Here is a 23,432-nt window from a genome sequence, read left to right as displayed (position 1 = left end):
ATCAAGGGAAAAGAAGGGGGCAAAAGAAATAACCAGTACACTCAACCCAGCATTGGCAAAGCCAGTAGAATTGGCTTTTATTTAGGTATGGGATAGGCATTTACCAGGCTCTTCTATATTGGTAGTACACCAATAAGCCAATAAAATGGCAAAAGCTGGCAAATAGTGAGTTCCTGGACACATCTGTTGGCTATAAAATTAACTAAAACTGTTGGTTTTGTCAATGATTGCTTTTAACTGGAATTCAATGCCAGGACGCAACCATTGCTGAACGCATACTTGGTTAAGACACTTTTTTATTACAGTAGGAGATGCGTTTATTGCTCCAGTGAAGCCATTGCCTCTCCGAAGACTGATTAGAAATAACAATGGCAGACCTATAAAAACTATAGTTTTATTACTGCCTTATAGAACTAGCTCAAATGGATCTCGAGGGTGTGTTTTGGGTAGGGAACGGTTGCATATGGTGTTGGAGTAACAGAGATTATCATGACCATGGGTGGTCAATTGCTTGGTACAAAGCTAAACACTGCGAAACCGTGTCTCACTCCTGCCTGTACTCCTGTACCAATGGTTTTGGCTTTCTGTGTGGTTCTAAAAGCTAAAACTCAAATACTCTGGACATTTATGAGGGGTAAGAATGTAATTTGTAAAGTTTGAGAGAGTGTCCTGCTTGTTGGGGAGTAGAAAGACCTACTGAAACAGAGTCAGGCGCTGTTGGGTAAGAATTGGTGCAGTCACACTGTGTGATACTACACAACACATATCTGCTTGGTATTAGGCAACCCACCGTTTGGTATAGGTCTCTACTACATATGTTGGTAGTGTGACTGAGCAGCCAGGCCTACCTCAAGTGGGGTACATGTGAGCTGTAGAGCTGTACAATTGAAATCCATGAATACAAGTAGCCAAGTAACACTTACACTCAAGGTTTCAGTTATAAATAGTTATTTATTTAACATCCGTTTTAAATAAGCATTCTTTAAAAAGGCAATTTGTTGTAACAATTCAAATAACACTTTAACATTACTTTTTAGAGTCAAATAAAGCTTGTGGATAATATATGGATATGCTTCATACAGTAATCCTACACCCTGAGGTGACTTTAATCACAAGGATAGTATTTGCATTTATATATCACACCAATGCACTTTTGTAGACTGAGTTGCAGGCATAAAGGAAAGGGTTAGGAAAGTAAAAAGGATAGTACAATTTTTCAGCACTTGTGTGGACAGCTGAATCCTCCAATGAAGTCGAGATAAAGTTTTCCCAGCAGTACCAGTATACAACAAGCGATCATCTATGAGGGACACACAGTATCAAAGTCAGTGGATTTAGAAGAGTCTTTAGGGAGCCAGGACAGCCAAATTCATTTGGACACAGTCTACGGATCTGATGCACTTCTTGGATAAAATGTCTTTCACAAAGTTAGAGTTCCGAAAAATCACTTGTAGGGTCACAAGCTATTAGGCCTGTGAGAAGGGAGTTGCAAGCAACTCGAAAAAAGGTAAGCCAGTGCAATTCCCAAGGGAGAAGAGCGCGGCTACAGGCAGTGAGGTAAGTACCCAAAGCCTAAACAGTACCTCTGGTTATAAGAAGAGTGGTCCAGCTGAATTCTGTCTTGCTACAGCGGTGCAGACCGTGGTTCCTGAGCCTCAGTCGTGGGGACAAGAGGGAGGATGTCTGGAGGGCTCCTGCAGCATTACTTGGGAAGGTCGTCGGCAGCTACGGGCTATTTTCAGTAAGCAGCACTTTGCGGTTTCAGCACTTAGCAAACAGCACTGATTCAGATTGTTAGGCAACATTGTATGCGGTACCCTGTGGGAGATTGCACCAGCCTTGTCCTCTTGGCAATAGTTAACCCAACCTTTGGTTCAAGCATGTACTACACAAGTTGGTAGAGTGACTGAGCAGCCAGGCTTATCTCAAGAGGGGCAAATGTGAGCTGTAAGGTTGTGACAGAGTTTCACAGTGACAGTTATTCAAATAAACATTTACACACAAGGTTTCTTGATTAAACAATTATTCATTTATTTATCAGTCAGTTAAAATCAGCCTTCTTCAGAAGGGAGCAATATAAAAGCAACACACAAATACACTCCAAAACGACACACTGTTAGTTTCTAAATCAGTGAAGACCATTTGGGATGGCCCACAGCCACAACCTACACCCTCAGGTGACTTCAATAATTAGGGTGCTGGGGACATTAATATCTTACTGGTGCATTTAGAATACTCTTAGAACTTGGTGAAAGGAAAAGATTATTAGAACAAACAAGAGACCACATATATTCTTAAGCAGGCAAATACTTTTGAATTCCCTAAGCAGTCAAATTCAGTATAACAGGTTAAGCCAAAGTCAATGGGCAAAAGTCTATATGAGCTGAAGCACTTCTGGTCGGTAAGTAAGAAAAGTCTTTGCTCAATGTTTTAGAGGTCTTTGAAGAAAAGAGTGAATTGTAGGGCCACAAGCTGTTTAGGCTTGTGAGTAGTTGAAGATGCAAGCAACTGTACAATAAGAGGTACGTTCTCTCAGTCTATACAGTACCTTTGGATTGAAGAAAAAGTGCAGCAGATGACTCCTGTTCCTGTGCAGCTCTGCAGATCTCACTGTTCCTGGGCCTCAGTCGTGGGGACAAGAGGGAGGACTTCTGGGGACTCCTGCACTGCAATGGGAGGGTCACTGCTCGCAACCGGCAATCTTCAAACAAGTGGCACTTCGGTGTTTCAGCTCCTCGTGACTACCGCAGATAGCGACAGTGCGGTTTCTGGTTGTTGAGATGAACTTTCCTTGCTTCTCGGGTCCCGCACTCTTTTGAGCGACCTCAGGCACGGGCAGTCCTGCTTCCTGGGAGTCCTAAGGATTTTCCTGGAGCTCTTGGCCAACTCAAAAGCAATGCTCACAATCTGGTGTTCCTCTCCCTGGCGTTTCGGTTTCCAGCAGCAACTGTGGAAATTCAACCAGCTCTGAGATGGATGTCCAGGTGGCTTACTTTGGAGTCGATTTGTCCCACCAACTCAAAGGGAGAAGTCGTCCTTGCAGGGGCTTCTCTGTCGATACGAATTTGGAGTTTCAGCACAGCAGCAGGGATTCACCGGGCAAACCAACTGTCCAGGAGTTGCAGCAGGCGTCCTCTTCAAGTTCTTCTTCGGTTCCTTCATCCAGTGGTTGACTCTGCCTTCCAAGCCAAAAGACTCGCCTTTTATTCAGTTCTCTCCCTTTCATTCCAGCCTAGCTGTCAATCACCCAGCAGTGTGGCTGTCCTTGCCAGACAGTCAGCCGGCCAATCACTACAGAGTGCATTTGGGTCTCCTAGGAGACTAAGCACAGGGAGTTTCGGGCACCACCCTCAATTCCTGACCCCACCATACACCCTGGAGCCAGAGGCGGGCTTCACTCGTAAATCCTGCTAGAGTCAAAACAAACAAAAGGGACCAAACCTGGTTTGGCGCGCAGAGTAAATCTCAAGAAGGACCTTTCCACAAGGAAATGGCGAAAAAAGAAGATTGGGACATTTTGACAAAAATGTCACCCTTTGGTGCTTTGCTGCAGCTGTAAACACATCCCGCGGTAAATGCACATCACAATAGTTAAAAGTAAACCACTGCCCCCAGCCATTCAGTGAGGAAAGGGTAACAATAAAATGTTACATGAGAAGTTAGACGAAACGGATACTAAGTAACCCCTCCAGCACCCTATTGTAAGATAGTGTGTGCTGGGTCTTGAAAGTTACAAATGTAAGTAAAGTCACTTTACTGGTCTGGGAAACAGTAGTTTATCCCAGAGAAGGTATTAAAACCTTTGGGAAATCTGAAAGACTTCCCTGTGCTACTGCATTGAAGGTGCTGTGTGACACAATGTAAAAGATGATGCCTATGGAGTTTGTCTGACTCCACAACCAAAAGAAACAGAGTTCAGAAATCAAATTAAAATACATGAGAGAGTATGGAAAAAGGGTCTCACTCTCCAGGTTAAAAAGTCAAGTTATCAAAATCCAGCAAAGTTGCTGGGGGTCTCTAAGGTGGAGGGAATTGGCACATTTCTGAGAATTCTACCTAACGCCTCACTTCCTGTTTTATTATTTATGTCTCCACAAACATCAATTGTGTTCAGTCACTTTTGGAGCCTTCTGGGGTATCTTCCCTCCACCACCTCCAGGTCTTGCATCACAGGGCTGGCAGTTGCCCCTGGCCCTCAGGGTCCGCTCAGCCTTCATCACTTATCCCTCCTTTTCATCAATGTCACTGGATCAAAATAGGAATTTGTTGAGTCAGAGCTAAAGAAAGCTCCAGGATATGTGATAACCACCTAATCAGCAGGAGCTGCGCTAAAAGTAGCTCCTGGGTGTCGGGCATCACTCAGTAAGCAGGCGGTACCTCTGTAGGGGGGGTGGAGGGGGTTAAGGAGCTAAAGGTAGCTCCTGGGTGTCTGGCATCACCCAGTAAGCAGGCGGTACCTCAGGGGGCTGGGGGAGGAGAGGAGCTAAAAGCAACTCCTCTGTATCTGCTATCACCCAATAAGCAGGAGCTGCCTCTGGGAAATGAGACTCTAAAGGTAGCTCCTGGGTGTCTGGCATCACCCAGTAAGCAAATTCAACAAAGGTAGCAGGCGCCCCTCTCTCGGAAGAACAAGGCATGATAACCTGTTCAGTGGTTGTTAACCACATTGAGAGTTTGCAGCCATCTGCTTTTTGCTCACTGTACCTTTCACAGATGGGAAATATCCATTTGCATATCAGTCTTTGTCCCGCCCACATGGGCAGTCCAGCACCGAAATACTATGGCAATTCCTCTCTGAGCAAGAGTACCACCAGCAACCCCATACTCGTGTTTCAGCCTTGTTGGGCATCATCAGTGAGGTGACGCTGAGCCTCTCTAAGCACAGTGAGCAGGGAGTCCATGTCTGGTTGCCCCCATGTAACCCAGAACCCCCCTCCACCTATGAAGAGGATATCTCTCTCCTACTCACTACCAATTTGTAACCGAATTCCCAAATCATCATCCTGGGAGATTTCAACTTGGGACTCAATGACCCCAATGATAACCAGGCCACTTCCCTTAATGACACGATTACTCATCTAGGCTTCACCCAACACATTGATCAACCTACACATACAAAAGGAAGATCCCTGGATTGGCTTGCAGATGTCAACTGCAACCTCTCACTGACGGACATCACTCCCTGTGCTTGGACTGACCATCACCTTATTACCTTCTCTTTACCTAGATCTTCACCATCCACCGCACGACCCACTAAGCTACCTCAAATAATCTCCAGAAATAACCGCAACATCACTATAGAGAACCTCAAACCTCTTCTCGCACCTATCAGTAAAGTTACTTACCAACGCTAAATAACAACCCGGCAGCCATAGTAGACCCATATAACAATACCTTAGAACTAGCCCTCAACCAGATTGCTCCCCTCAAACAACGAAAAGCCAAACCTATTGCCCATTCCAACAAATGGTTCTCAGCAGAACTAAAATCTCTCAGCAATATTAAAAGAACTGCAGAAACTAGCTGGAGAAAAGCCCCTTCTCTCTCCACGAAAGACAAATTCGCTTCAGCTGCCTCCACCTCACCTACAAATCCGCCATCTTAAATGCTAAAAAAGAGATCTACAACTTGAGAATACAAAATGCCAAATCCGGCACTAAAGGACTCTTTTCGATACTAAATGAACTTGAATCACCACTGCCTCCTACAGAGGACTGCATCAAAGACAAGGCCTGGTGTAACAATATCCAGCTAGCCCTCACTAACAAAATTGCCCTCATACAAACTAAGATAGAAGCAAAAAAAGCTAGCCTTGCCTCCAAGCAGAACCCCAGCAGCAAAATTAACCAGACCACCCCTAATTGCCCCTCCTTCCACTTCTCACCAGTCTCAGAAGAGGAAGTAATCAAGATAATCGCTAGTCTCAAACCATCCAACTGCAAAGGTGACATTTGTCCCGCATCCGTCATCAAAGACGGAGCTAATGAGCTAGCCCCTTTCATCACCTCTCTGATCAACTCCTCCTTCAAAAACTCAGTGGTCCCCAACAACCTTAAAGAAGCTTGGGTCCTACCCCTGCTCAAAAAACCTAACCTAGATCCCAACATCCCCACAAATTACAGGCCCACCACCACAGTCCCATTTCTTCTCAAAATCTTGGATAGGGTAGCCTATCTCCAAATACAACAACATTTGGAAGACAACAACCTTCTAGGCATGCGGCAATCCGGCTTTAGACCAAGGCACGGGACGGAAACGGCCCTCTTGGATCTAAAAATCCAAATGGATGACGCCAAAGACGAGGGCAAACTAGCCATCTTGCTCTTGTTGGATCTCTCTGCTGCCTTTGATCTGGTTGACCACCAGATCCTCACTCAACACCTCTCCTCGGCTGCTGCATTCTCTCAGAATGCCACGAAGTGGATCCAGTCATTTCTGTCTGACAGGTCGACTAGAGTCTTCGCCCCCACTGCGGCTGCTGACCCTATCCCAATCACATGTGGAGTGCCCCAAGGCTCCTGCATTTCTCCCACTCTTTACAACCTCTTCACGAAGCTCCTATTTTACCGTCTTGACGATCTGGGTGTCAGCTACACTAATTATGTTGATGATACCCAGGTCCTCATCACGCTCACTGGTAGCTATGAAGAAGATGTTGCTAAACTTAATGACATCTACCTAGAAATCCAAGCCTGGATGGCTAGACACAGTCTTTGCCTAAATGACGATAAGACAGAATTGCTTATCGTAGGCTCCCAGGCTCGCCTCAATAAACTGGGCCAAAGGTACCAATCCTTTACCATTGATGGCAACATCATAAAAGTATCCAAAGAGGTCAAAACTCTAGGTGTATACCTCGACTCTACCTTGTCTCTAAAGAAACAAATAAACTCTAGCATCTCTACTACCTCTTACACCAATACATTGATCAATGCCTGCAGGCCTTTTCTCTCCACCTCTAGTTGCCTCACCCTATCTAGAGCGCTGATATTGTCTAAATTAGACTATTGCAACACACTCTACTTAGGCACTACCACTAAAAACTTGAACAGGCTCCAGATCATGCAAAATAATGCACTATGATGTGCCCTCAACCTCCCGCGCAAGGCACACATATCCACGGTTAGCAAAGAAGTCCACTGGCTCCCGATCCGCGACAGAATTAAGCTAAGAACCCTGGTCATCACCCACAAGTGCCTGTCACATACTGCCCCACGCTAACTTTCAGACAAATTCTCTAGACACCGCCCCAATATACCCACCAGAACTCCTTACCTGCACCAACTAAAGATCCCCAACTATAACCTAAAAACAGCAGGAGGCTCCAGTTTCCCAGTGCTCGCAGCACAATATTGGAACACCCTCCCTCCTACAAGTAGATCGGTATCCGCATTCTGGCCTTTCAGAGCTATGGTTAAATCATGGCTACTAGCCTAGACATCTTGACTCTCACCGACTCGACCGGCCAGCCGCCGCTTTCTATCTGCAATATAATTGTAATGCAATCAGCAATGCTTACCCTATCTACAGCCTATTCAGGACCAACCTGTAACCCGGTCCTCATTCGCCACTGAAACTATTTTGTGCCTACTCTCTGTACATACTCTTCTCGATATATTCTACTTTTGTATGTAAACATTCAGAGCCTGAACCAATGTATGCTCTGTCTGTTGTATTATGATGTTTTGTGTAACAATATGTAACTCTGCTGTGCACATGATTATGCGCCCAGCTACCTGAGGGTTCGGACGCGCTTTATAAACAAACTAAACTAAACCTAGGGTGACCAACCCCAAGTTCCTTCAACAAATTCAACAAAGGTAGCAGGCGCTCCTCTCTCGGAAGAACAAGGCATGATAACCTGTTCAGTGGTTGTTAACCACATTGAGAGTTCGCAGCCATCTGCTTTTTGCTCACTGTACCTTTCACAGATGGGAAATATCCATTTGCATATCAGTCTTTGTCCCGCAGATGGCTGCAAACTCTCAATGTGGTTAACAACCACTGAACAGGTTATCATGCCTTGTTCTTCCGAGAGAGGGGCGCCTGTTACCTTTGTGGGACCTCTGGAGGGGGGTAAGGAGCTAAAGGTAGCTCCTGGGTGTCTGGCATCACCCAGAAAGCAGGTGGTACCTCTGGAGAGGGGTAAGGAGCTAAAGGTAGCTCCTGGGTATCTGGCATCACCCAGTAAGCAGGTGGTACCTCTGGAGGGGGGTAAGGAGCTAAAGGTAGCTCCTGGGTGTCTGGCAGCACCCAGTAAGCAGGAGCTATCTCTGGGAAATGTGAAGCTAGTATAAAGTGTTGCACAGCCAACTCCTCCGCGCCCCCTTATGCGAGGCAAACTATGTCCATCTTGTGTGACCCCTTACGGTTTACATTTCTCCTTGATCCTTCGTAATGGTCCATTACACGTTTACAAACCCCCAGTTAATGTTGCATTGTTAAATCTTTGGCACCAGTTGTTGGGGAGGGGGTTAAAAGTATCCCATGGTACATGAGAGTGTCAAGCTAACCAGGCTTGTATAGGCTACAAGCAGGAGGTACGTGGCCCCCAGCTCTTTGCAATTTTGAACCTCAAATCATGTTGGTGTCCTCAGTGTTTCTAAAATGGCTGATTGTCACTTTCACATGTCTTGCTTGCATCTTTGGAAGGATGGTGTTGGTTAAATATTGCAGTATTTCATTGTTTAAAAAGCTCAATCTTTCCACCTGGAGCACATATCAGACGTTAACTTGTACCTGTTTTTCTAGTTCCTGACATTTCTTTGAAGAAAGATGGAGACCCAGCTTCAATTTTCATTGATGATCTTGGAGAGGAAGTTGGAGGAAGGAGCCTGGACCCACACCTGCGTGAGTTACCAGTACCCCCGAGTGCTTGTGAAGTTTAAGTGCTGAAAGTCACCTCCTCTGCAGCATACAGTGATCCTGATTGGATGCGTTGCTTGTCCACTCAGTCCTCACATCTGAGGATTGTGCAGATAATCATGGTAGGTTACATGCTTTGGGTTGGTCCAGCAGGGGATCTCTTTTCCATGTGGTGTTGGTGCTGCTGGTTTGTTGCATGTCTTGGGGTGGACAGTAGGTCAATGCTTCTCATTAAGGGATGTCTGCTCCCGGGTTTGAGTGTCTTGGGGTGGACAGTTGGTGATCTCTTTTCACCATGATATGGGTCCTCCTGATTTTTTACGTGTCTTTGGGTGATCATACTGGGAGGCTAGCTCAAGAGGCAACCTGCTCGCCTTGGAAACAAAACAACACGAAGCAACACAGGTTCGATCCCCAGGTCCATGCTTCGAAACCTTTGGGTATTAAGCGCGTTATAAATACAGAACTAAGACATAGGGCCTCATCACGAGTTTGGCGGTAACCCTTAAATCCGGCGGTCGCGCTATTACCGCCGGATTTAAAGGTCCGCCAAATCAGGGCTTCAGTGGATTTCTCCCCAGCTCTGAGCTGGGGGGAAATCCGGCGAAAATTTGCGCTATTACCGTCAGCGGGAAATCTGCCGGCGGTAAGAGCGCGAAAATTCCCCATTGAGCCCAATGGGGAATGGGGCATTCCCAAATGGGCTTAATGGGGAATTCCATTACCGCCAAACCCGTGATCCGGCGCTAATAGCGCCGGGGGGGTTTGGCGGTAGGGCTAATATCGCCGGCGGTAATACCGCCGGCGTTACCGCCCAACTCGTGATGAGGCACATATTCTTGTAACAGCGCCTCGATGCCCCCGGGCTGTGAGAGCACTTTAAAAATGCACATAAATAAATAAAATAAATAAAAATTGCTTCTCAGAAAGTTAAAAAGGGAACCCCTATGGCAACCCTGCAACAATAGGCACTTATTGCCACAAAGAGGATAACTTTTAAAACACACTATGTAGAGTCTTAACAATGACACCCATAAAAAGAGTAAAAGATTCTGTGAGTGTAGAAAAAGGTTCCTACTCACTGAGGTATAGGGAAAAATAATCTACCAGTCGAGCAAAAAAGTTCTGGGATTAATGCAGGTCAGGAAGATTTATCATTCATATGAAAATCCGTGGTTGGTGTTGTGAACACACCAGTGTGTGCCTGGTGAGGTGTATGTGGTGGGGAGGGTCAGCCACATGGTTGGTGTTGGGAACGCACCAGGGTGTGCCTGGCGAGGTGTATGTGGTGGGGAGGGTCAGCCACATGGTTGGTGTTGGGAACGCACCAGTGTGTGCCTGGTAAGGTGTATGTGGTGGGGAGGGTCAGCCACATGGTTGGTGTTGGGAACGCACCAGGGTGTGCCTGGCGAGGTGTATGTGGTGGGGAGGGTCAGCCACATGGTTGGTGTTGGGAACGCACCAAGGTGTGCCTGGCGAGGTGTATGTTGTGGGGGAGGTAGCCACATGGTTGGTGTTGTGAACACACCAGTGTGTGCCTGGTGAGGTGTATGTGGTGGGGAGGGTCAGCCACATGGTTGGTGTTGGGAACGCACCAGGGTGTGCCTGGCGAGGTGTATGTGGTGGGGAGGGTCAGCCACATGGTTGGTGTTGGGAACGCACCAAGGTGTGCCTGGCGAGGTGTATGTGGTGGGGGAGGTAGCCACATGGTTGATGTTGTGAACACACCAGTGTGTGCCTGGTGAGGTGTATGTGGTGGGGAGGGTCAGCCACATGGTTGGTGTTGGGAACGCACCAAGGTGTGCCTGGCGAGGTGTATGTGGTGGGGGAGGTAGCCACATGGTTGGTGTTGTGAACACACCAGTGTGTGCCTGGTGAGGTGTATGTGGTGGGGAGGGTCAGCCACATGGTTGGTGTTGGGAACGCACCAAGGTGTGCCTGGCGAGGTGTATGTGGTGGGGGAGGTAGCCACATGGTTGGTGTTGTGAACACACCAGTGTGTGCCTGGTGAGGTGTATGTGGTGGGGAGGGTCAGCCACATGGTTGGTGTTGGGAACGCACCAAGGTGTGCCTGGCGAGGTGTATGTGGTGGGGGAGGTAGCCACATGGTTGGTGTTGTGAACACACCAGTGTGTGCCTGGTGAGGTGTATGTGGTGGGGAGGGTCAGCCACATGGTTGGTGTTGGGAACGCACCAGGGTGTGCCTGGTGAGGTGTATGTGGTGGGGAGGGTCAGCCACATGGTTGGTGTTGGGAACGCACCAAGGTGTGCCTGGCGAGGTGTATGTGGTGGGGGAGGTAGCCACATGGTTGGTGTTGTGAACACACCAGTGTGTGCCTGGTGAGGTGTATGTGGTGGGGAGGGTCAGCCACATGGTTGGTGTTGGGAACGCACCAGGGTGTGCCTGGTGAGGTGTATGTGGTGGGGAGGGTCAGCCACATGGTTGGTGTTGGGAACGCACCAAGGTGTGCCTGGCGAGGTGTATGTGGTGGGGAGGGTCAGCCACATGGTTGGTGTTGGGAACGCACCAAGGTGTGCCTGGCGAGGTGTATGTGGTGGGGGAGGTAGCCACATGGTTGGTGTTGTGAACACACCAGGGTGTGCTTGGCGAGGTGTATGTGGTGGGGTAGGGGCAGTAGGCTGGTCGAGCTATTTGGCTGTTCTGTGTGGGGGTCAGGTTGGTGGTATCCAGATACATGGTGGTCTCAGATGTGTGATGATTGTCTGCTGTGAAGTTGGTTCCAGGTGTTTGCCTTGAGTTGGGTGTGTGCTGCTAAGATTGAGGGGGTGGCAGGGAATGTAATGGCGCAGTAAGGAAAATGGGAAGGCAGGGTGGATAAGTAGGGCAGGCAACAGGAAGGATCTAGTTGTTGTGTGTGTGATGTGTGTAGAGCAGATGTTCTTTTGATGTCTTCTGTATATCATATATTCTATTGAGATCAAAGGCAACATGCTATCTGCCGAGTTAACCCGAGTGAAGAGATGGATAAGAGGAAGGAAAGATGGAGGCAAGGCTGGGGGAGAGTAGCTCTTGCCTGCAGTGATCCTGCTGCTTACGTTCCTTTATCTTTTGTAAATGCCTTTCAACCCAGTGAATTAAGCTGGCTGTTTTTCTCTGCTGCATTAAAACTGTTATCTTTTAGCTTTTTTTTCTTTTATTGTATTTAGTTTCTTTCTGTGGCACTAGCACTCAGCATTTCAAAATCTGGTCTTTTTAAAGGCTGTTTTTATTTTAATTTTTTAGAAATAGTTTTCCCATTTTCTTTTATTGACTTTGGTACAGCTCCTTCCATATTCCTACCGGTTATTTGCATTATTACATTTTTAAAATGAGACAAGGAAAAAGGAAACTGGAGGAAACCTCAGCAAAAGAGGGAACAGTGTTCCGGAGGAACAGGGCACGAGAGATGGCGAGAGATAGAGGGAAATATAATTGTTGGAGAAGTGGGAATATGCAGAGAGAGGAAAGAAAAGAATGAGACAAAGAGGAAGGGAAACACCAGGCCCCAGCCTCCGTCCCAAATGGCCTAAAACAAATCTCAAAGATCTGATTACTGGTTTGTGTTTTATTAACAAAGCCCCCATGAGCTCCCTCAACCCTAACCCTGGCTTTCCTATTGCATAAAGTTAGTATGGAAGACTAGTGATCGGTATCCTCTACCGTCTAATCTAGCCTCTCTACTGTGGGCTCCCTCAACTCTAACCCTGGCTTTCCTATTGCATAAAGTTAGTATGGAAGACTAGTGATCGGTAGCCTCTACAGTCTAATCTAGTCTCTCTACTGTCGCCTCCCTCTGACCTAACCCTGGCTTTTCCTATTGCCTAAAGTTAGTATTGAAGACTAGTGATCGGTAACCTCTACCGTCTAATCTGGCCACACTCTACTGTGGGCTCCCTCAACCCTAACCCTGGCTTTCCTATTGCATAAGGTTAGTATGGAAGACTAGTGATCGGTAACCTCTACCGTCTAATCTGGCCACACTCTACTGTGGGCTCCCTCCACCCTAACCCTGGCTTTTCGTATTGCATAAGATTAGTATGGAAGACTAGTGATCTGTAATCTCTACAGATTACATCTAGCCTCTCTACTGTGGGCTCCCTCCATCCTAACCCTGGCTTTCCTAGTGCCTAAGGTTAGTATGGAAAACTAGTGATCATTATCCTCTACAGTCTAATCTAGCCTCTCTACTGTCGCCTCCCTCTGACCTAACCCTGGCTTTTCCTATTGGCTATGGTTAGTATTGAAGACAAGTGATCGGTAACCTCTACCGTCTAATCTAGCCTCTCTACTGTGGGCTCCCTCAACTCTAACCCTGGCTTTTCCTAGTGCCTAAGGTTAGTATGGAAGACTAGTGATCGGTAACCTCTACCGTCTAATCTGGCCACTCTACTGTGGGCTCCCTCTGACCTAACCCTGGCTTTCCTATTGCATAAGGTTAGTAAGGAAGACTAGTGATCGGTATCCTCTACCGTCTAATCTGGCCACTCTACTGTGGGCTCCCTCCCCCCTAACCCTGGCTTTCCTAGTGCCTAAGGTTAGTATGGAAGACTAGTGATTGGTAGCCTCTACACTGTAATCTGGCCTCTCTACTGTGGGCTCCCTCCCCCTAACCCTGGCTTTCCTATTGCCTAAGGTTAGTATGGAAGACTAGTGATCGGTAATCTCTACAGTCTAATTTAGCCTCTCTACTGTGGGCTCCCTCCACCCTAACCCTGGCTTTCCTAGTGCCTAAGGTTAGTATGGAAAACTAGTGATCATTATCCTCTACAGTCTAATCTAGCCTCTCTACTGTGGGCTCCCTCCATCCTAACCCTGGCTTTTCCTATTGCATACGATTAGTATGGAAGACTAGTGATCGGTAGCCTCTACAGTCTAATCTAGCCTCTCTACTCTGGGCTCCCTCCACCCTAACCCTGGCTTTTCCTATTGCATAAGATTAGTATGGAAAGCTAGTGATCATTATCCTCTACAGTCTAATTTAGCCTCTCTACTGTGGGCTCCCTCCACCCTAACCCTTGCTTTTCCTATTGCATAAGATTAGTATGGAAGGTGTCCAGTCATTTGGTCGAAAAGAAAAGATCGAATGACCATTTGGTCGAATACCAATTGGTCGGGAAAAAAAAGGTGGAATTTTTATTTGTTTATATATATATTTTTTTTCGTTTTGGTTGGTAAAAAAAATAAAGAAAAAGGGGGGTTGGTGGGGAACCCCCCATAAAATTTTTTTTTTTTTTTAAAAAATCGACAATTTTTTCCACCATTTGGCATTCGATCATTTGGTTTTCGACCAAATGACTGGTAACCGTATGGAAGACTAGTGATCTGTAATCTCTACAGATTACATCTAGCCTCTCTACTGTGCACTCTACGTCTAATCTAGCCTCTCTACTGTGGGCTCCCTCCATCCTAACCCTGGCTTTTCCTATTGCATACGATTAGTATGGAAGACTAGTGATCGGTAGCCTCTACAGTCTAATCTAGCCTCTCTACTGTGGGCTCCCTTCATCCTAACCCTGGCTTTTCCTATTGCATAAGGTTAGTAAGGAAGACTAGTGATCAGTAGCCTCTACAGTCTAATCTAGCCTCTACTGTGGGCTCCCTCCATCCTAACCCTGGCATTTCCTATTGCCTATGGTTAGTATTGGGGACTAGTGATCTGTAACCTCTACACTGTAACTAGCCTCTCTACTGTGGGCTCCCTGCATCCTACCCTGGCTTTTTGCATTGCCTAAGATTAGTATGGAAGACTAGTGATCTGTAATCTCTACAGTCTAATCTAGCCTTTCTACTGTTGGTCTCTCCATCCTAACCCTGGCTTTCCTAGTGCCTAAGGTTAGTAAGGAAGACTAGTGAGTGGTAGCCTCTACAGTCTAATCTGGCCTCTCTACTGTGGGCTCCCTCCATCCTAACCCTGGCTTTTTCTATTGCATAAGGTTAGTAAGGAAGACTAGTGATCAGTAGCCTCTACAGTCTAATCTAGCCTCTCTACTGTGAGCTCCTTCCATCCTAACCCTGGCATTTCCTATTGCCTATGGTTAGTATTGGAGACTAGTGATCTGTAACCTCTACACTGTAACTAGCCTCTCTACTGTGGGCTCCCTGCATCCTAACCCTGGCTTTTTGCATTGCCTAAGATTAGTATGGAAGACTAGTGATCTGTAATCTCTACAGTCTAATCTAGCCTTTCTACTGTTGGTCTCTCCATCCTAACCCTGGCTTTCCTAGTGCCTAAGGTTAGTAAGGAAGACTAGTGAGTGGTAGCCTCTACAGTCTAATCTGGCCACTCTACCGTGAGCTCCCTCCACCCTAACTGTGGTTTTCCTAGTGCCTAAGGTTGGTAAGGAAGACTAGTGATTGGTCATCTCTACAATCTAATCAAGCTTCTTTACCATGGGATGCCTAAAGGCCAATGCCTGATCTACACGGTATTACCCAAAAATACTGAATAAAAATAGTCTGCCAATTATTGCCAATATGACCAGTGCGAAAATGTAATAATCACAAAAATGCAGAGTACTCCGGGCTCTATGGCTTTCAAGTCTGAATGAGATTGTTCTGAACGGGGGTGTCCCTCGCTCTGTATGTTCGGTATTGCATTCCCAAAAGGGGGTTCCGGTGCTGTTTCCCGCTTCCCATATTCAGAAAAATGTAATTTGTTTTGCAACGCACCTTCTATTTTACAGCCAAATTGGCCCTGCGTTTACTCCTGTGCCGTTGAGCATATTTATTACTCCTGAAAGCATGTCATGTTGGCGTCACTTTTTTTCTCATTTATGCATTACATTTCCTGTTAGACCTTTCTCGCGATTGCCTTATCCTGGTTAAGTCGTTCAACGTTTTTGTACATTTTGGCAAAAACACCTCCGTTCATTCCCATCACGATGTTTTCCGTTTCGGTAATACAAAGTAGAACCCTACCTTACACCCCGTGGAACTTCCAATGGATTCCTTACTCTGCTGTTCCCACAAAAGATGGTATACTTCAGCCGCAGTAACAACGAAGATCATTAATGCTGTCAAACCTGTGGGGGCAAGGTTGGACTACTGCAATGTCCTGTTCTTAGGCACATCATCCAAGAAACTCCAAACCACACAGAATAATGCCCTCAGAGCAGAAGAGGGAGCACATATCCCAAGCCAGGAGGGACGCCCATTGGCTCACAGTTATAGATCGCATTCTCATTAACACACTGTCCATCACACATCTTGTTTATCAAACACAGCACCCCCCTACCGCTCAGAAACCATTCACAGTGCCATGTCTGGAAGACCCAAGCGTGCCCAGCACGGCAACCAACTTGGAGTCAAGAACAGGAGTCTTGAGCTTTGCAGTCCTAGCCCCTAAAAACTGGAACACACTACCACCCACACTCAGTAAAGAAACCTCCCTCACAGTGTTCCACAAGGCACTGAAAACTCAACTCTTCCAATAGCCACTGGCTCATAGACACACTCCTTCCCAGATGGGGCAACCAAATGTTTTTACTATTACCAACGCATATCACCTTCGTATGTATGAGAACCCACTCTGTAAACTGTTGTAAATTTTATGCAAACTGTTCTTCTCTTAAGCAAGTAATCCTGTAACAGTGCCACGATGCCCAAGGGCTGATGTGTGCTTTAGAAATGCAAATTAATAAATCTGACACACTACCTTTCTCACTCACACTCCCTTTCACTCCTCTCCCTGATCTTACACCTACCTACCCACTGCTCTCCCCATCCCCTCATATTTCCCACCTTCTCCTCATACCTCTTGCTCCCTCTGTTCTCCTCTCTCCCACATCTGCCTCCACCCACTCGCTCTTTCACCCGCCACTATCTTTCTACACTCACTACCTCTACTATCTCCCCACCCTTCTCCAATAACACTTTCACATCCACTCTCACAATCAGAACTTCAATCTTACTTCTTAGTACCACTCTCGCTCTCTCACACAGTACCTCACATGCACTCTTGACCAACTCCTTCAGACTCTTCAGCACTCTGCTCCACCCCCGTCCTCCACCTCCATCCTCCACCTGGTCTCTCACTTCACCTCCATGTCTCCTGGCCTTACCCAACACTTTTCACCTGTGATATCATGTTGTCTATCCTCTCCCCCCTCCATTGGTTCTGTGCATCATCTAACTGGCCAATCTACACCTATTATTTTCTTTACACTGAAATGCTTGATGAAAACTTTTAAGCCCTGTTCCCGTTTCGCAGGCGTCATTTGGATCAGTTTGCTTCGGTGTTGGCAAGGTTGGGTACTTTGTGAGACGTACGTTTTATTGCTTTTTTTGGTGTTTGCCCGGAAGCTTTGGTCAGCTGTTTGCTGGGTTTCTCTGTCACCACATTGCATTGTGGTTCTTGCGGTCCTAAATGAAACGCAGAACTCTGGCCCGCATTAAGGGTGCACAGAATTTGGTGATTTAAGAATAGTACCAAGTTCGACAATTTGAGCACATTTAGGGGGTTCAAAGACTGGGGGCCAGCCCAAGTTCCCCCTCCCATCCCCCTGGTGTAGAGTACAACTGGCTCCTGCACACACCCTATTAGACAGACTACCCCAGTCTGGGCGGGGCCCCTGTTTCCCCATAAGAGGGTCAGGTCCCTGACCCCGTCACACATCAGAAATTCGAAAATGATACAGGCCCTTTCATCTGTTTTCAGTGTAACATAGTCTCTCTACAGAAGTTCTAATACCCAGAAGGCAGTGCGACTGGGCCTCAAATGCTACGTGTATGTGTGTTGAAATGAACTTGTGCCTAGAGGGCTGAATCGTGCATGTTTACTTTGTACTGCAGGTGACCTGATCACTGACCCTGACGAGTCATCCGGCATAAAGCAAGAGGAACCCCTGCATGTGCTTCACCCTCCAGGTGCAGAAGGCAGAGAGAGAAGGAAAGACTGCCACAGCACAGGAGAGTGGGAAGGTAGGTACATGTGATGAAGTCCCATCATCCTCTCTGTTCTGCTTTCCAAGACAAGACTACATATCTACACCAGCAATCCAGGAATCTGCTCATCATTATAACTGTGAAGGCATCATGAAGTAAGACACAGGCAACATATTCACGTTTCTGAAAAATAAAATGGTTTATTTCTTTTTGCCAGGAACGGAGTAAGGCCTAACATGCCATATGCTAAAGCGAGATTTCCCTACCTAAAGAAAATAAGGATAGTCTGTGTTGTAAAGTTAAACTCAAAAGTCTGTCTGTGTTCAAAACCTATACTTGCCCTAACAACTAAAGATATACCATGTGTAGGGATATCAGCACCAAAAGAAATAGGGTTCCAGGTAAAGTTCTGAGCTTCTTGCAGCTCCCTGGCTTTCTTTTCAGCTTCCCTTTCCTCAAGTGCAAAAAAGTTCCACAAAAAGGCTTTGGGTTTCCTTCCCCAAATTCAGTACAGTTCCAAACGGTCTTGGGGGTTCCTTTCCCCAAGTTCAACAAAGTTCCAAAAGGTCTCGGGGTTCCTTTCCTCGGGAAGGCATCTTTTCTAGCTTAAAAAACCCACAGTCAATTCAAATCTCTGCTTCCGTTATTGGCTCCAAATCAACTTTATAACCTTTCAGGCTTTTCAACAGTACACGCAGAGGTTTCCTTTCACACCAGCAGCTACCTCGAGGAGAGGGCAGGAGCCCCTCCTTCCTCTGCAAACAGCAGCTCGCATTCGGAGCGCGAGCCGACCCACGCCGATGCCCACCCACGGCATCCAGCCACACCATGACGTTCTGGAGAGCCATCCACCATGGTAAGGCTCCCATGCCCCTGAGCACCCTTGCCTATATAAAGACACCCGATTTTGCACAAGGCTCTGTGCACGGGACCACGACATCGCTTTGCCTGACCTCCTCTGCCTGACCCTATGATGCCGGGCGCAGCGCGGCGCCATATCGAGGCTGGTGCCTCGTTGCTAGGCTACTAGCAGCCTTTTGAATAGGCCACATCCGCCGGCAGGCGGAAACGCCGGCGGCCTCACCCGAAGGCCCACATTAAGACCCCTGTTTGCACGCTACTCTGCCCGTGCTCATACCTGCAGTATGATCTCTATGCCAACATCACAACTGAAGGCCGGAGGAGTAGGAGATCCCGCAACCCATTGCAGGAGCAGCAGGTTTCAGGAGCGTTGGTTACGAGCCCTGCCAGACGCAAGGTAGGCCATATGCCTCCCCTAGTTGTACTCCAGATTCCAGCCACTTGCCTGTTTATTTTCTCTTTCCTAGAGCGCTTGGGCACCCATATGGGCCCTCTCTAGCATACGGCATCCAGCCTGTTTACCATTGCCACATGTAGAAACAGTACATGTATCTCAACTTCTACATTGTGCCCTATGATCACTAATAGACCACATTTGATCTGCATTGTGCTCCTTGGTCGCTAATAGACCACACTTGCCCTGTACTGTGCCCCATGGTCGCTAATAGACCACACTTGCCCTGTACTGTGCCCCATGGTCGCTAATAGACCACACTTGATCTGTACTGTGCCTTATGGTCGCTAATAGACCACATTTGACTTGCATTGTGCCCTATGGTCGCCACATTTGACTTACATTGTACCCTATGGTCGCTAATAGACCACACCTGCTCTACCCTATGGTCGCTAATAGACCACACCTGCTCTACCCTATGGTCGCTAATAGACCACACTTGAACTGTACTGTGCCTTATGGTCGCTAATAGACCACATTTGACTTGCATTGTGCCCTATGGTCGCCATATTTGACTTACATTGTACCCTATGGTCGCTAATAGCCCACACCTGCTCTGGACTGTGCCCCATGGTCGCTAATAGACCACATTTGATCTGCATTGTGCCCCATGGTCGCTAATAGACCACACCTGATCTGTACTGTGCCTTTTGGTCGCTAATAGACCACATTTGACTTGCATTGTGCCCTATGGTCGCCATATTTGACTTACATTGTACCCTATGGTCGCTAATAGACCACACCTGCTCTGTACTGTGCCCTATGGTCGCTAATAGACCACATTTGATCTGCATTGTGCCCCTTGGTCGCTAATAGACCACACTTGCCCTGTACTGTGCCCTATTGTGCCCCATGGTCGCTAATAGACCACGCTTGCTCTGCACTGTGCCCTATGGTCGCTAATTGACCACATTTGATCTGCATTGTGCCCCATGGTCGGTAATAGACCACACCTGACTTGCATTGTGCCCTTGCGCCGTGGCACTGTACCTAGCATGACAGCTGCATCTAGCCTGCCTGTTCTTGGCCTTTTCAAATTGCTACTGAAACTGTACCTAGCCTGATAGTTGCATCTAGCCTGCCTAGTCTTAGCCACCTCAATTGCCATCGAAACTTCTCCTATCGAATTATTATCCAGTCACTTAGCATGTACTCCCTGGGTCTTGCCTACAGGTCACCCTGGCTACCATTGTATATCGCCCTCCTCATCACATTAGGAATACAACCACCTAAAATAAGCACCAAAGTTAACACTCTGAGTCTTCGCACCACGTCCTATTCCATCCATTGCACCTGCCATATCATGCTCAACACACAACAACCCAATACTGGACTTAAAATGACCCACTATCCAGATAGCACCACCCTACAAAGGCCATGCAACACTGTAGACAGAAACCTTAGACTACGTGATCGCCTGTCCAAACTGCATGAGCTACCAGCCAAGAAGGCTGAACTATCAAAATCCCGAAATAAAATACAGTTACCCTTGAAGGGTATTGCGGAACCTACTAGGAAACAGCCTAAACCCAACAGACCCAAACTAAATAACTCCAAACAGACAACTAAAGGTAGTCATAACACCACCAGCCCTAACTTAGCTGACCACAAACCATGTCTCAAAGGTGCACTTATAAACGCCAGGTCGCTAGTCGCACACGCCACAGAGATCTCGGATATCATTGCCAGAGACAACTTAGACTTTTTGGCCATCTCAGAATCCTGGCTACATGATGCGGCTGGCCCAGCCTTATCACTAGCAGTCCCAGACAACTATACAATCCTACGTGCGGACAGACTTATCTCCCGAGGTGGAGGTCTAGCAATCATAGCTAAAACTAGCCTGGACATGAGGATCATCACTACTACCAATATGCAATCCTGTGAATGCCTCACGGCTAAAATAGCCATCGCCAACTCCCAAAACCTAAACATCATCCTCATCTACAGACCACCAGGTCCTATCGGAACCTTTTCTGAGGACATCTCAACATCCCTGTCCAATAACCTAAATAATACATCCCAAACAATAGTGCTAGGAGACTTTAATCTAGGCTATAATGACAATAAGGACACCCAATCGTCAGCGATTGCTCTGACCTTGAAAGAGCTGGGATTCTCCCAAAAAGTTGAACTACCCACCCACAACAAAGGTCGCATCCTTGATTGGATAGCAGAACATAATTGCGAAGTAAATATTACGGATTCTGTACCGCAGATCTGGACTGACCACCACCTGCTATTATTCTCAGTGACAACCCACCGGGTCACTGCCCCGTCCTCACTTGCCCCACCTCTGCCAACGAGAAATAAAAAACTAATGACAGTGGAAAATCTGATGCCTGTTATAATACCTAAATTAAACTCACTACCTGACTGCATGGACCCTAATCTGTTAGTCGAACATTATAATGCAGCCATGTCCTCAGCCCTGGATCACATAGCCCCGCTCAAACTAAGAAATAGCAAACCTAAAAAGCACCTCAATTCTTGGTTCACGCCCCACCTAAAAAATCTTAGGCTGGCCAAAAGAAAACTTGAAACTATTTGGAGACTTTCCCCATCAGTCAAAAATAAACTCAACCTCTCCAAAGCCTCCTCCCAATACAAGAAAGAAATACTATTAGCCAAACAAGAAACCTACAATACTAGCATATCCAACTCAAAATCTAGTGTCAAAGAACTGTTCAGCATTCTGAAAGAATTGGAAACACCCGTTGTACCCCAAGAAAACTGCACCAAGGATAAAAATTGGTGCTCTAGCATACAACTTGCTTTAACAAACAAAGTAGCAAACCTACAAACCAAAATTGCCATCAAGAAGGCATCACTAACACCACACATCCCTCAGAGCTCAGCGCCACCGCCACAGCCCAAGTTGGGAGCCCGATTCTGCTTCTCTAAGGTATCGACCATAGAGGTAGAAAAGGTCATCCTGGGACTCAAACCGTCCAACTGCAAAGGCGACCAATGCCCAGCACAACTCATCAAGGATGCTGCGAGAGAACTGTCGGCATTTATAACCAAACTAATCAACTCTTCCTTTACCTCAGGTTCAGTACCGATCAACCTAAAAGAGTCCTGGGTACTGCCACTACTAAAGAAGCAAACCCTTGACCCTGCCATTCCGACTAACTTCAGGCCCATCACGACTGTGCCCTTTCTTCTAAAAATTTTAGATAAAGTGGCTTACTTGCAAATTCAAAGCTTCCTAGAGTCTAACCACCTACTTGGAACCCGTCAATCAGGATTCCGCCCGCAACATGGGACCGAAACAGCGTTAATAGACCTTAAGGCCCAAATAGACGATTGCAGAGACAATGGCCAAGCGGCCCTACTTCTTCTCCTGGACCTATCAGCGGCATTCGATTTAGTGGACCACACAGTCCTCTGTAGTCACCTCGACTTGGCTGCCCACTTTTCAAAAGAGGCCATAATTTGGATCCAGTCATTCCTGAGTAATCGGACCATGAGAGTCTTCGCTCCATCAGCCTCAGCAGATCCAATCCCAATAACATGCAGTGTTCCACAAGGGTCTTGTGTGTCACCCACCCTCTATAATGTCTTCACAAAGCCTCTCTTTGATGAAATGGATCATCTGGGTATCGCCTACACTAACTACGCAGACGATACCCAGATCCTCCTCCCGCTCTCAGGAGACTACGCCAAGGACCTGGCCCTAGTGAACAGGATCTATAGCATCGTTCAGGCATGGATGGCCACACACGGCCTATGCCTGAACGATGATAAAACTGAGCTTATCATCCTGGGCACCACTACCTATATATCCAAACTCAGCCCTGATTACGACAACTTCATTATTGATGGGAACAACATAAAAGTAGCTCATGAAGTAAAAACCTTAGGATTTTACCTAGACGCCACCATGAACTTTACCAAACAAGTTAACTCTCTAGCTTCTGCCACAGCATATACATGCAAACTTATCAGAGCGAGCAAACAATTCCTCTCCACAGATAGTTGCATTACACTTGCCAGAGCCTTGATACTATCCAAATTAGACTATTGTAATGGACTTTACATTGGAGCTAATAAACAGACCATCCACAAAATTCAAGTGCTCCAGAACAATGCTTTGAGAGAAGCACTCAAGATTAATAGAAACGAGCATATATCCTCTACAAGAAGAGAATACAAATGGCTCGCCACCGCAGACAAAATTCATCTCAAAATCGCTTCCCTCACCCACAAATGTATCAACAACAAAGCTCCACCTTACCTCATGGATAGATTACGTAAAAGGACTTCTTCCAGACCTACCAGAATAGCCAACGCAAACTGCCTCCAAGTCCCGCGTTTCAAACTTGCCACTATAGGAGGAAATAGCTTCCCGGTCAAGGCTGCGCA

At 46.8% G+C, this 23,432-nt stretch overlaps 1 protein-coding gene across 2 annotated transcripts in view; it reads left to right on the top strand.

Annotated features, from left to right (window-relative positions):
* The window catches only part of LOC138489464 (zinc finger protein ZFP2-like), a 235,428-nt gene that overhangs the window by 56,616 nt on the left and 155,380 nt on the right, over positions 1-23,432 (top strand). For both annotated transcript variants that reach the window (XM_069617190.1, XM_069617191.1), the window contains 2 exons: positions 8,752-8,850; positions 17,657-17,785. In XM_069617190.1, the coding sequence (XP_069473291.1) occupies positions 8,752-8,850; positions 17,657-17,785 (228 nt within the window). The remainder of the gene's footprint in view (positions 1-8,751; positions 8,851-17,656; positions 17,786-23,432) is intronic.

Source organism: Ambystoma mexicanum, chromosome 9 (genome assembly GCF_040938575.1).
Source record: "Ambystoma mexicanum isolate Mex_15411 chromosome 9, UKY_AmexF1_1, whole genome shotgun sequence".
NCBI lineage: Eukaryota > Metazoa > Chordata > Amphibia > Caudata > Ambystomatidae > Ambystoma > Ambystoma mexicanum.
The sequence above is the reverse complement of the archived record's forward strand: the minus strand, read 5'-3'. Positions and strand labels throughout refer to the sequence as shown.